Source organism: Vombatus ursinus, unplaced genomic scaffold (assembly GCF_900497805.2).
Source record: "Vombatus ursinus unplaced genomic scaffold, bare-nosed wombat genome assembly UNPS02014830.1, whole genome shotgun sequence".
In the NCBI taxonomy this organism is placed as follows: Eukaryota; Metazoa; Chordata; class Mammalia; order Diprotodontia; family Vombatidae; genus Vombatus; species Vombatus ursinus.
The window spans coordinates 39,961,083-39,976,077 of NW_020954608.1; the positions used below are offsets into that span (position 1 = coordinate 39,961,083).

At 37.4% G+C, this 14,995-nt stretch overlaps 1 protein-coding gene across 1 annotated transcript in view; it reads left to right on the forward strand.

The window, feature by feature from the left end:
* LMNTD1 (lamin tail domain containing 1) overlaps nt 1–14,699 on the forward strand; it is a 58,089-nt gene extending 43,390 nt beyond the window's left edge. The window contains exons 8-10 of the mRNA XM_027838578.1: nt 9,253–9,350; nt 10,471–10,532; nt 14,615–14,699. Of these exons, the coding sequence (XP_027694379.1) occupies nt 9,253–9,350; nt 10,471–10,532; nt 14,615–14,699 (245 nt within the window). The remainder of the gene's footprint in view (nt 1–9,252; nt 9,351–10,470; nt 10,533–14,614) is intronic.
* Nucleotides 14,700–14,995: the final 296 nt, after the last annotated feature.

Sequence of the window (14,995 nt, forward strand, 5' to 3'; positions counted from 1 at the left end):
TTTATTTGTATCCCCACCCAGCATAATGCTGGACATATAGAAGGTGCTTAATACATGTTAATTGAATGATTGTCACAAATTAGAGCTGTCTAAAACTAGAGTGGACTGCTATAGGAGGTTGGTGCTCCCTCACTAGAAGTCTTCAAGCAGAGGTTGAATGACCGCTTCTTGGAAATGTTACAGGTTTACCTGAGTTCTCTTCGAACTATGAGTGTCTATGAATAGTGATTGCCTTTGGATATGTATAGATAAATTAACATAATCTATAGTAAATGGAGTTCTGAATTTGGAGTTAGGAATACTCTTACTAGCCGTGTGATATTGGCTAAGTCACTTAACCCCTCCAAGCTTCAGCTTCCTCATTTGTAAAATGAGGATGACCTTTGAGGTCCTTTCCAGTTCTAAATCTAGGATCCTAACTATATAGGCTTTCCTCAGATATGGAGAGAGAGAGAAGAAGAATATAATACATGGTCCAGTAATATGTCTTTTCTTTAAAAAAAATCTTAATTTCATTAAATACCTCCCAATTACATTGTAAAAAATGTTTAACATTCATTTTTTAAAATTTTGAGTTCCAAATTTTATCCCTCCCTCCTGCCCTTCTCTCACCTATTGAAAAGGTAAGCAATATGATATAGATTGTACAAGTGAAGAGATCAGTCCAGGAGAACAGTTTTCCTTAATAATAATTTCTTGAAATAAAAAAATAATTTCTTGAACTATGACATGTAGACTCTTTCTTTGATCTTGGCTTTCAGGTTGTCCTATAATCCTTAAATTATCTCTCCTCAATCTGTTTTCCAGATCAGTTCTTTTTCTGATGAGATATGTCACATATTCTTTTTTTTTCTTCTTTTGACTTTGTTTTATTGTTTCTTGATGTCTCATGGAGTCATTAGTTTCCACTGGCCCAATTCTAATTTTTAAGGAATTATTTTCTTCACTGAACTTTTGTGTCTCTCTTTCCATTTGGCCAATTCTGCTTTTTAAGGAGTTATTTTCATTAGTGAAGTTTTGTACCTTTTTTTCTATTCAGCCAGTTCTGTTAAGATATTTTCTTCAGTATTTTGTGTACCTCTTTTACCATCTTTTACCTCTTTTTAATCGTCTTTTTCATAATTTTCTTCCCTCACTCTCATTTCTTTACATAATTATTATTCTACCACTCTTATTTGATTTCAAAAATCATTTTTTAGCTCTTCTAGAAATTCTTGTCAGGCTTGTATACAATTTACATTTTTCCCTTTGAGACTTTACTTGTAACTATATTGACTTCATTGTTTTCTTCTGAATTTGCAAGAGCTTTTTATGGTCAGGTTCATTTTTGTTGTTATTTGCTCTTTTTCCCAGCCCATTTTCTTGACTTTAAATTTATGGTGAAGTTGGGATCTATTCCCCATGTGGGTGGGAAGGGGTGCTATCCCAAGCTTCAGGCTTTTTTCATACTGCTAGTTTCAAAGCTAGTTCAGGGAGAGGAGGAGTGGTGGGGTTTGAAAGTTTTCAATGTTTCCAGGGTGGTATGATGTAGGGAGAGGTGCAGTCACTACTCTCCTGGGTTCGGCTCTGGTCCTTACTCAGGAAGAACCCCTGCTTTCTTGGAATTACCGTCATTACTGCTCCTCAGGGTTCCTGTTCCCTTGGAACCAGAAGTGATACTGCTCTTCAGAACCCCTGCTCCCTTGTGACCAAAAGCAATACTGCTTCTCAGTGCTCCCACAACCTCTTGACCAAAAGTGCTCCTCTCTATTCTTGAACCATGACCCAAAAGTGGGTATAAGCAGTGGAGCTGCCAGATAGCACCTTGTTCTGTACCCTGTGCTAACACAAGGGTCACCTGTAATCTCTTTCTGACTAGTTGCCAGGTGCCCTTACTGCCTCTGGCTTGAGAATTCCCAAAGTTGCTGCGTTTCTGCTGCCACCACCTAATTGCACCATTGGTCTTCCATCCTCATGGACTCCACCACCCGTGGGTCACAAATCTCTCCTTCCAATCTCCTAAGTTGTATTGGGCTGGAATGTCTCACCATGACCTTTTGTTGACTCTGCCATTTCAGATTTAGATTTGAGGTGTTATTTTAAAGTTATTTGGAGAAGAATATTGGGATAGGTCAGCTAAGTGTTTCCTCTCCTCTGCAATCTTGGCTCCTCCGCAAAAAGTCCCCTTTTCTACAAAAATAAAAATACTCTTTACTAAAAATCCTACTCCATTGATTCATTGTAGCATGGAGCTGACCCTGAGTTTGGGGGGTCTATACCAGACTACTTCTGGTTTCTGTGGAAGAAGAGTGTAGGAGCTGAATAATAAGATTGTGTAGGTGGAGAACATTGGAGTGAAGACCAAAGAAGGCGGAAACAAAAAAGGATTTCATCATCAGAATATACTATACATCATGCAGACCGAAAGAACAACTCCAGAAAAAGATCACAGATCCGACACAAATACATGCTATGTAGTGATAAGAGGCTCATTTTCCATGTATTTGCTAGAGCTCCCTTTCTTCTAAAAACAGACTCGCTAATAACTGATTGAAATGCCTTAATGAAAATTTCATCCTTCAAAAGCTGGAGGAACCAATAAGTGATAATTCTGTGCTGGATATTCATATCACTTGAAAGGAAGGAATTGAAGTTGCTGATTTGGGAATAATGGGAACATTGGGTTGAAGTAACTGCTTCTTCCTAGAATTTATGATAAGGGAAAGAGAGAAATGTTGGAAATAGTCTGATGTGTACCCTAGATTTGGGAATGTGAATTTCACAGAGTTCAGAAGAAGGATAGATAACATCCCATGATAGTCCAGCCCAGAAGAGCACCCAGTTGGTCTTGATGAGTTCAAGTCACTTAACACAGATGAATTAAATCCTTATATGCCGAAAGACTGGATGATTGCTAGGCTATTATCATAACATTTGAAAGATCATGGAGAATGGGAGAAATCTCATAGGACTGGAGAGGGGATATTCTAACTTTGACTTTGAGTCATTTTTCAGTGGTGTCCAAATCTTTGTGATCCCATTTGGGGTTTTCTTGACCAAGATACTGGAGTGGTTTGCCATTTCCTTCTCCAGCTCATTTTACAGATGAGAAAACTGAGGCAAACAGGGGGAAGTGGCATGTCCAGGGTCACACAGCTAGTTAGTAAGTGTCTGAGGCTGGATTTGAACTTATGAAGAGGAGTCTTCATGACTCAAAGCCCAATGTTCTAACCACTGTACCAGGAGTGTAGAAAATATGTAGTCTTAATTTTCAAAGAAGGAACAAGAACAGAGTCTACAGATTGTAGAACTGTGAACTTGACTTTAATTCCTGGGAAATTTTTAGAACATATGATTGTACTCATTGAACATGTAGAATAAGAAGCAATGATTACAAAGAGCTAGCTCTGAAAGAATAGGTCATGCCAGATTAACCTTTGCTTTTTTGACAAGTTACTAAACTAATTGATCAGAGAACAATTGTAGATATAGCTTACTTACGTTTTAACAATGTATTTGATTAAATCTCTCATAGTCATTTTGTAAAAAACATGGAAAGATGTGGACTAGATAAGTCAAAGCTTATTATCTTGAGTCAAAAGGAATTAAATGACTAGACTTGGAGAGTGGTTGTTAGTTGTCCAATGTTATGTAGGTCACAGTAGCGAAGTGTCCCAGAGATTGGTACTTGACCCTGTGGTGCTTAATATTTTTATCCTTTAAATATTTTATTTTTGTCCAATTACATGTAAAAACAATTTTAACATTCTTTTTTTTAATTTTGAGTTCCAAATTCTCTTTCTCCTTTCCTTCTTAACCCCCTCCTTGAGAAGGCACACAATTTAATATAGATTGTACATGTGCAGTAATACAAAACATATTTCCATACTAGTCATGTTGTGAAAGAAAACAAAGAACAAAAAAAAGGGGGGGGATTCAGACTCCTTTAGTTCTTTCTCTGGAGGTAGATAGCATTTTTTATCATAAATCCTTCAAAATTGCCTTGGATCATTATATTGCTGAGGATAGCTAAATCATTCACAGTTATTTATTGTATAATATTACTGTTACTATGTACAATGTTCTCCTGGTTTTGCTCACCTCACTTTGCCTCAGTTCATATAAGTCTTTCCAGGTTTTTTCTGAAATTATCCTGATTGTCATTTCTTACAGCACAATAGTATTCCATCATGGTCGTATGCCACAACTTGTTCAGTCATTACCCAATTGATTGGCATACCCTCAATTTCCAATTCTTTTCCACCACTAAAAATAGCTGCTATATTTTTGTACATATAGGTCCTTTTCCCTTTTTTTATCTCTTTGGGATACAGACCTAGTAGTGGTATTTCTGGGTCAAAGGGTCTACACAGTCTTTTGAGCGTAGTTCTAAATTGCTCTCCAGAATGGTTGGATCAGTTCACAAATCAACCAAAAGTGCTTTAGTGTCCCAATTTTCCCACATCCCTTCCAACATTTGTTGTTTTTCTTTTCTATCACATTAGCCAATCTGATAGGTGTGAGGTGATACCACAAGAGTTGTTTTAGTTTGCATTTCTCTAATCAATAGTAATTTAGAGCATTTTATATGACTAGAAATAGCTTTGATTTCTTCATCTGAAAATTATCTGTTCGTATCATTTGACCATTTATCAATTAGGGAATAATTTGTATTCTTATAAACTTGACTTAGTTCCCTATATATTTAAGAAATGAGACCTTTATCAGAGAAACTTGCTGTAAATTTTTTTTTCACAGTTTTGGTTACTAATTCTGTATTTCCCTCCATCCTATTTTTTCCTATTTCTTTCTCTCTCTCTCTCTTCCTCCTTTTACCCTGTACCTCCCCAAAAGTGTTTTACTTCTGACCATCACCTCCCCCAATCCAATATCCCTTCTATCAGTCCCCCCCTTCTCTTATCCCTTTCCCCTCCTACTTCCCTGTATAGCAAGATTGATTTCTATACCCAACTGAGTGTATATGTTATTCTCTCTTTGAGCCAATTCCAGTGAGAGTCAGGTTCAAGCGTTTTCTGCCACCCCACCCCTCATTTCCCCCTTTACTGTAAAAGCTCTTTTATAACTGTTTTATGTGAGAGAATTTACCTCATTTTACCTTTCCCTTCCCCCAGTGCATCCCTCTTTCTCCTCAATTTATTTTTTTAGGTATTACCCTATTATAGTCAACTCACACCTGTGCCTTCTGTCTATGTATACTTCTAACTGCTTTTAATAATGATAAAATTCTTAATACTTGCAAGTGTCATCTTCCTATGAAGGAATGTAAATTGTTTAACCATATTGAATCCCTTAGGATTTCTCTTTTCTTTTTTCTTTTTATTTTTAGGCAGTTGGGGTTAAATGACTTGCCCAGGGTCACACAGTTAATAAGTGTCATGTATTTGGTCTGAGGCCGGATTTTAAACTGAGGTCCTCCTGAATCCAGGACCAGTGCTCTATTCACTGCACCACCTAGCTGCCCCAGGATTTCTCTTTTCTGATTTACCTCTTTATGCTTCTCATAAGCCTTGTATTTGAAAGTCAAATTTTCTATTCAGCTGTTTTTGTTTTGTTTTGTTTTTCAATCAGGAATGCTTGAAAGTCCTCTATTTCTGTAAATGTCAATTTTTCCCTGGAAGAATTATACTCTCTTTTGCTGTGGGCAGGTAATTCTTGATTGTAATCCAAGCTCCTTTGCCCTCCAGAATATCATATTCCAAGCCCTCTGATCCTTTACTGTAGAAACTGCTAAATCTGGTGTTATCCTGACTATGGCATCATGATGTTTGAATTTTTTTTTCTGACTGCTTGTAATATTTTCTCCTTGACCTGGGAACTTTGGAATTTGGCTATAATATTCCTAGAAGTTTTCGCTTGAGGATCTTTTTCAAGAGGTGATCAGTGGATTCTTTCCATTTCTATTTTACTGTCTGGTTCTAGGATATGAGGGCCTAGGATATGATAATTTTTGAGGAATTATTTTCTTCAGTGAGTTTTTGTACCTCCTTTTCCATTTGGTCGATTCTACTTTTAAGGATTTCTTCTTATCAGTGAATTTTTTTAATATCTTTTTCCATTTGGCCAATTCTGCTTTTGAAGGCATCCTTCTCTTCAGTGGATTTTTGTGTCTCTTTTACCATTTGGCCTATTCTAATTTTTAAAGTGTTATTTTCTTCAGTAATTTTTTTGTGCCTCCTTTACCAAGCTGTTGACTTCTTTCATGATTTTCTTACATCACTCTCATTATTTTCTCCAATTTTTCCTCTACCTCTCATTTGATTTTTAAAAATCCTTTTTTTTTTTTTGGTGAGGTAGCTGGGGTTAAGTGACTTGCCCAGGGTCACATAGGCCAGTGCTTTATTCACTGTACCATCTAGCTACCCCCAATTTTTAAAATTCTTTTTGGGCTCTTCCAAAAATTATTTTTGGCCCTGAGACCAGTTCACATTTTTCTTGAAGGCTTTGGATGTTACTGTTTTGACTTTGTTCTTTTCTTCTGAGTTTCTGTTTTGATCTTCTCTGTCACCATAGTAATTTTCTGTGATTAAGTTCTTTTTTTGTTGTTTGCTCATTTTCCAGACTATTTCTTGACTTTTAACTTTATGTTAAAGTTGGGATCTGCTCCTGAGGTGGAGGGAGCACTGTGTCAAAGCTTGGGTTTTTCATGCTGCTGTTTTCAGCAATGTAATATGGCAATCAAAAAAAAACTAACACAGCTTTGAGCTACATTAAGAGAAGCATAGCTTTTAGGAATAAGTAGGTGACAATCTCTCTGTATTCTGCCATGATCAGACAACATTTGGACAGGACACTGATAAATTAGAGAGCAGCCAATATAGTGAGCAGCTTTGAGTGCATGTCACTATCAGTAGAAGGAATTGGAAGTGTTTAGCCTAGATAACAGAGAACTCAGACAATACATGATATCAGCAAAATCAGAACCAGGAGAAAAATGGGGGAAGCTGCAAAAAAGAAAATTAAGATTTGATGTCTAGAAAAACTTCCTAACAATTAGACTTTTTATAAAAGCAGAAAATTTATGAGATAGTGGGTTCACCATCATTGGAAGTCTTAGAGCAGAAGCTGGATAAGGACTTATCAATAAGTATTAGTGAGGAATCCTTTTCAGATATGGGTTGTACTGGGTGGCTAATGAAGTCCCTTCCAACTTTGTAGCTGAGACTTTGCCATTGGACTTCCCTAACACTGCCACAGTTGCACATTTTAAAGTAAAGAACCAGACACAGACTTAAATATCTGTCACATAATGACCAGACTAAGTGCAGAGAAGGTAATCACCAAAAGGTTGGTGACTATCTACTAAGTATTTGGTAGAGGAAAACTTATATCAATCAAAATGGGGTCCTTAAAGTATTGAAATGATAGCATTGGTAGTCAATCTCTATTGCTTAAAAAAAGGCAAATGAAACACTACAGAACAAAATTAAAACTATAAAGAGCTCAGAATAATTACAAGTTTCACATTAAATTTTAGTTCTTGTCGGTTACTGTATAATCTAACTTCTTCTCCTCTTCTCTTCTCCCTTTTCCTCTCATCTCCTCCAAGAAAATCCTCAATCTACCTTTAAAATTCTTCTTCTTTCCAAATTGAAGCAAACAATGGACAATGATTATCTGTTTGAGATGTCCTTGAATGTTCATTAAAATTGTTACCCATATAATCACTCTGACTCCTTTGAAACTCATTGTTTCTTTAAAAATTACTTTGCATTTGTGCCAATTTTGGCCTAACAATTAACACCAAGAAAACACAGGTGCTCCTCCAGCCAGCACCACACTATCCTTGTGTGGAACCATCAGTTATAACAAATGAAAAAGTTTTGAATAGTGTTCACTTACCTTGGCAGTATACTTTCCAGGGACATACACATTGATAATGAGGTTGATGCATGCATTGCCAAAGCTAGTTCAGTGTTTGGTAGGCTTCAAAGGAAAGCATGGGAGAGAAGAGGTATTAGACTGACTATCAAACTGAAGATCACCATTATGCTAACCTCGTTGTTGTATACCTGTGAAACCTGAACAGTATACCAGCACTGTGGCAGGAAACTGAATTGCTTCCTTTTGAATTGTCTTAGGAAAACTCTGAAGATCACCTGGCAGGATAAGGTACTGAACACTGAGGTCTTTTGTCGAACAACTCTGCCAAGCATTCAAACTCTACTGCAGAGAGCACAATTCCAGTGGGCTGGCCACATTGTTCAAATGCCAAATGTACACTTGCCTAAAAGACTATTTTACAGAGAACTCATACAAGCCAAGCACTCACATAATGGTCAGAAGAACTGCTACAAGGACACTCTCAAGGTCTCTCTGAAGAACTTTCAAATTGGTTGTGTGATGTAAAGATGCTGGGAAAGGACTACCCAGCATGGTGTACCTGCATCAAAGAAGGCACTGTGCTATATGAGCAAAGCAGAACTGAAGTAGCTTAAAAGAAACATGAGATGCACAAATTTAGAGAATTCACCCCAAATGTTCACATGGACTATTTGTGCCCAACCTGTGGTAGAGCATTCTAAGCTTATATAGGTCTGAGCAGCCACAGTCGGACACAGTATAATTTGACTCTTAACATAATGATGCCATTTTGGTCCTCCTTGAGAACAAAGGACAACAACCACTACAACCCAACTTTGCATATACCTGTGATATGTGTAGATGTTCAAATGATACAAAACTAGTAACATTCAGTTTGTTTCTAAGACCAGTAACATGGTTTGACCAAGGAACAAAAGCTAAGGATAGAAAAGAAAATCAAGGCAGAACCAGAAATAATATTTTTAAAATTTGGATTACAATAGAAATTATGATGTGGTGTATTTCAGTTGACTCCTGGCACCTCCCCTACCAGATAATTAATGAAGTTTATGAGGAAATTTTCTGGCTGGTAAAATTAATTTGCAAACTAAAATGTTTGTATAATGATAAAAGATACATTTCAGGATGCCTCTCCCCCACCCAAGCTGTGATCATTTGTGACTTGAAATATTATATTTGTTCCCTTTTTTTAAAATCAGCCTATGGAAAACTTAATGATAATTAAAAGTTTCCTTTCATGTAGTTTAAAAAGCATTGAAGAGCTTAAGGACTGTGTCTCAAATCACTATGTAATGGTTCTGAAGGCTTTGGTTTGTAAATAAAAAGGAAATCCTTTGTTATTTTTGTTGTTAGTTTATTAGAGAATTTGTTTTAGTACAAAAATCTCATCTTGAAACATTAACATTCTTATATTCCATCTTCCCTTCCTAGCCCCCTATTCTTTGTCTGTTGGAACCCGAAGGAACAAAACTACAAATACAAGCCACCTGAATCACAAAAGCAGCAGGAAATCAGCTCCATCTCCAGGGGTGAGTAACAGTGTTGTAAATCCTGTGTGTATTTTTTTTTCCTCTTGGGCGGGGGGGGGGAGGGGCGGGAACCTCATCATTAGAAGTCTCTTTAAAACCTACTGTGGAACTGGATATTCTGTAATAGTCTCAGGTCATTAATTTCCCATAAAAATGTGATGATCTATCTACACTTATTTTGTTTTCCCTATTAGCTAGCAAGGTCTAAGAGGGTAGGACACAAGCTTCACTTTTATACTCTATCCCCCACTGCCTAGAACTGCTTAAAACATAAAACTTCTCTAGAAGGACCTGGAAAAAATAGTTTGAAAGTACATTGCAGTTCCACTAACAGTCTTTTTTGACCCCTTGTGATTAACATAATATTAGCTGAAATTATTTAGGTGAAAGAGAGTGTAGGTCCATTTTTATACAAAATGAATCTTTTTGTGGTACCTTTATTTCCATTAGAAACTCTTGCTTCTACCATGAAATGGTTTTTTAAGCTTTGATCATGACAAATTTCTTCAGTGTTTTGTTTTGTTTTTTATCTACTAAATAGAAATCCCAATTCCTAACTACAGTGGGAAGAGCTAATCACAAATGGCCTTCACCTATCCCTAAAGTTCTGTGTTGAGCCTTTTCCAGCAAATTGCTTACCAACTGATGGTGTCCATTCAGTACTATAAGTTTACAGTTGGCATGGGGTTGGAATAACTTGTTATGAAAATGTTGTGTTGAATCAGATGGGATTGTGGGTATGTCTGAAGATAATGGAAAGATTGCTAGATATAATGCCAGAAGACCTAGGTTCAAGTCTATGCTCTGCCATTTACTAGCGCATGGACAAGCTTCTTTATCTGTAAAATGGAGAATAATATTTACACTACCAAAATTGCCTTGAGGATCAAATGTGTTATTGTTTCTTAAAATTAAACTAGAGGACTGTAGGGGTGGAGAGAGGCTAAAGACGTTTTGAAAATGAGATTTGGCTCCAAGGATCCTTCTTAGGTATTTATTATTTGGGAGGAAGGGAAGTTGACTATGGTCTTCCTGGAATCTATATCTAAAGCCTTTGTAAATTATGCTATATTGGTGATAACATTTCAATATGTGCTCCAGGATTACACATTTATTTTAGTTGACACTGAGAAAGATATTTTATACTTCACCCTATGAAGAGATCTGCCTACCTCACATGAAGCACTATCTATATCTATATATTAATTATGAAATACTTAAATTAAAGCCATGTAGATATCTTTGATTGCTCTGTTGTTACATGATATATTAACATGCCAATATGTTTGGCATCTAAAAAATGAAAACTTGGATGTTAAAAATTGCCTTTTCATTAAACATTAGGACTAGCATCTAATCTGCCCATCCCAGAGAGGTTAAGCAATTTGCCCAAGATCCCATAGCGAGTTAGTGACATGGGCGGGTCTAGAACCCAAGTGTCCTGACTGTTTGCTCAGTATTCTTTCACTATACTACAAGATATAAGGCTCACCAAACATCAGGTTTACTGGCCAATTCCCATCACTATTCGAATAATTTTCTTCTGCCCTATTCAGAAGATCAAAGTTAGTTTTTTTTTCTTCCAAGGACCATATCCCTGGAATTCATGGCTTATTCTTTATTATCTCTTCCCCAGAGAGCTCACTTCATTATGCCTCAAATAGGCAGCTATTTTTAAGTGAGTATTTTGCATTGCTAGGAAAGCTGGAGAAACAGATGTCTATAGGTAGATTACAAATTCAAGGACCATATATTAGTATTTTGAGATAGTGTAAAGTGGTAATGCAATCTCTTCTCAGTATTCCCCCAGGTGACCCAATTAATTTTTGGTCACTATGCTTTCTTTGCTAAGTTATCCTTAGCCTGAGCTATTTTTCTCAGTTCCCTGATCTCTGAACCAGCAAGATCTTTTTCTGATTGGAACTCAGATCCATCCCTTGATTTCAGGTCAAAAACAAAACCACCTAAACCCCAACTCCATAGTATGTCCAAGACTTTAACTACAGAAATTTCCAGAACCAGCTCCTCTTTATGTAGGAACTCCAAACTACTTTTTATCACTTTTCTTAGCTGGGTCCTTTGATCATCTTCACATGTTCTTGATTCTGATGCCTTTCTAGCAGGCTAATAATTCTAGATTGACTTTCAATCTTAATTGCCTACTCCTGGGTTTTTTCAGTAGCTCTCTTCTTTCTTTTTCTAGCATAACCTCCAAGTCCTTTATACTTTCCTTAACACCAGGGCAACTGGATGAGTCAGTGGATAGAGTATCTGGCCAGAAGACTCTTCTTTCTGAGTTTAAATCTGGCCTCACACACTTATTAGCTATGGGACCCTGGGCAAGTCACTTAATCCTATTTGCCTCAGTTTCCTCCTCTGTAAAATGAACTGGAAAAGGAAATAACAAACCACTACAGTATCTTTACCAAGAAAACCCCAAATTGGGTCACGAAGAGTCAGACACAACTGAAATGACTTAACAGCAGTTACCACTAATCACCACTTACCATCCAGCACCTTCAACATCCCATGATAGGTATCCACAACCACCCTTGGGGAGTTAGTTACCTTCCCAGTCTCTATCCCTCTGGACTATTGTGTCATCTGAGAAAACATTTTTGTATCCACAATTCAACTGTACTTCAGTTTCCTGGCTCAATACAGACTGGAAATATTCTTAGATGACATTAATTTTTGGAATAAGAGGTGTTGGTATGTTTACTACATACCAAGGCAAGGAAATGACATGAGATTAGCAACCCCCCCAAAGGAAAAAAAAAGAAAGAAAGAAAAGATTGTCAAGTGTTCTTCTTAGTCATTAAGCACCTAAACCTTTTATTTTTTATTACCTCCATTGTTATTAATAGGACTCACTAGGAAATGTCCATAAATTTTTTTAGTTGGTCCTCTTCATTTTGGTAGCATTGGTAAATTTAAATCCTCTTTCCCCCAAGCAGGCCCCAAGCATCCTACTCTGCAAAGTTATAATCCCCTGAAGATATCTTAGCTCCATCTTTCACAGCCTCCACCTCCATCTGGTGGTGTCTTTAGGTCTGGCCATTTTCATATCCTAGGATATTTTCTTGAAACAAAAGCTATTTGGGATTTGGGGGTGGGGGCAGGGAGGATTTTGGAGGAGGGAATGAAGGAGTTTCTGTCAGCTAAATAACAATTTTTTTCCAAAGCATATTAGTCTGAAGTGTACATGTCCTAACAGTTTAGCATTTCACTAAAGATTATGTTATAATCCTTCTCTGAAACAAAGGCATCTTTCAGCTTTCATTAGTACACACTAAATTCATAAACATTCCTTAGTGACAAATTAGGGACTGAAGGAAATACAAGTAAAGAGATGTTTGGATTTTCTTTGGTTTTCCCTTTTCACACTAATGATAACATTTATGATCACTAGCTCTCCTTGATCCTTTTAATAAATGGTGAAGGATGTTTTGCATTCACTAATAAAAGATTAAACAGTCTTAAAGTCTTAATGCTGATATTTGCTACAAAATAAACTGAGGGCCTATTTCCAAAGTGACAAATTGAACAATAATAGTTTGAAACAAATAAAACAAAAGCAATGTTCAATATTCAAGGTCCTCTGACTATGGGTCACATTCCTGTGCAGCAGTTAAAAATGTGCTCCACCCCCAGTACAATAACTTCCAGATCCCCTTGCTTTCCAGTGGGAATGGGGGAGTTTGTTGTGAGACTAATGGATAGCATAGGTGTGGTGATGCAGCAAAAATGAAAACCAGCTGCATATACAACTTTCTCAAGAGTTCCCATAACAGTAAGGGTAGCAGAGGATAACTAAAGAATTTTAGAAGGGGAGAGGTTATTTTTCCACTTGGCAAACTAATGCAACATGTGGTAGCAAAGATCCTAGAAAAGTCTGGAAGGATAGGAGACAAAGAAAAATGAAATGAGATGCTAGAATATGTAACATCTTCAGAACTGGCTTTATGAATCATCAGTAGTCTTTGTAGGCAAAAGAGCAGCGCTAGAGTACGTCTTCCAAAATTTCAACCATGTATTTAGAGCTTCAGTCAGTTAATAAGCATTTGTTAAGTGCCTACTATGCATCAAACACTGGACTAAACACTGGGAATACAAAAAGAGGCAAGAGACAGTCTCTGCTGTCAAGGAGCTTACAATCTACTGGAGGAAACAACAAGCAAATAAATATGTACAAACAAGCTACATATAGGATAAATAGGAAATAATTAAAAGAGGGAAGGCACCCGAATTAAGAGTGGTTGGGAAAGACTGCCTTTAGAAGATGAGATTTTATTTGGGACTTGAGGGAAATCAAGGGGTGAAGATAAGGAGGGAGAATGTTTCTGGCATGGGAGACCTCAGGAGAAAATGCCTGGAGTGAAGAGATAGAGTGTCTTATTCATAGAAGAGCCAGGAGGCCAGTGTCACTGGAAAGAAGAATATATGGTAGAGAGAGAGGTGTAAAAAGACTACAAAGGTAGGTTATGAAGGGCTTTGAATGCCAAACAGAGGATTTTGTATTTGATCCTGGAGGTGACAGGGAGCCACTGGAGTTTATTGAGTAGGGATCAGACCTGCACTTTAGGAAATATTACTTTGGTGGCTGAATTAAGTTGGGAGAAACTTATGGCAGGCAGACCAATCAGCAGGCTATTGCAATCACACAAGCATGAGGTGATGAGGGCTTGCACCAAGGTGATGGCGGTATCATAGGAAAGAATGGGGCATGTTAGAAAGATGTTGCAAAGGTGAAATTGATAGGCCTTGGCAACAGTTTGGATATGGCAAGTGAAAGATACAGAAGGGTTAAGGAGGACACCTAGGTTGTGAGCCTGAGGGACTAGAAGGATTATGTTGTCCTTATCAGTACTAGATAGAGGAGAGGGATTAGAGGGAAAGATAGCCAGTTTAATTTTGAACCTATTGAATTTAAGATGTCTATGGGACATCCAATTCGAGATGTCTGAATGGTAGATAGAAATGTGATATTGGAGATCACCAAAAAACTTAGGGCAAGTGTATGTAAAATGATATGGACTTGTTTTCTTTTTTAGATACTAGTTTCCAGGATCATGGCCTGTAAACAGTTTTACTGCGAGTGTGCCTCATTATATAATCATAAGTCATATAAGTATTTGAGCTTAGATTGTAAACAGTCCACTGCACCTGCTCTGTGCTGTCACCATGATACTGCTAAAGTTAATGTAAACTTATGAGCCTACTGCTGGCAAAATGCCTCCTTTGTCTGTTTCTCTATAAATCAGGTGGGCACTGGTCAATGAATGCGGAATGTGGAATGTGAAAGCTGTGCTTGTCTTGACTCACCACCATCGAGACTTAGGGGGATGATGTAGGAGCTGGTGCTCCTACTGTTATTCTCGCTGGCCCCTACAAGAAGAGTAATTGAGAAGAATAAAGTAAATTAACCCCTCATCATGCCTCCGCTGCTATCTTCCTGTCTGCCTGGATCCAGAGTGAACATGCTAGAGACTGGAGCCCAGAAGCTCCTGTGTTACAGCAAGCTATGTAGATGAGAATCATCAGTATAGAGACTATAATTAAATCCATGGGAACTGATGAGATCCCCAAGTGAAGTAGTATATAGGGGGAAGAAAAGAGGGTGCAGGTAAGAACCCTGTGGGATA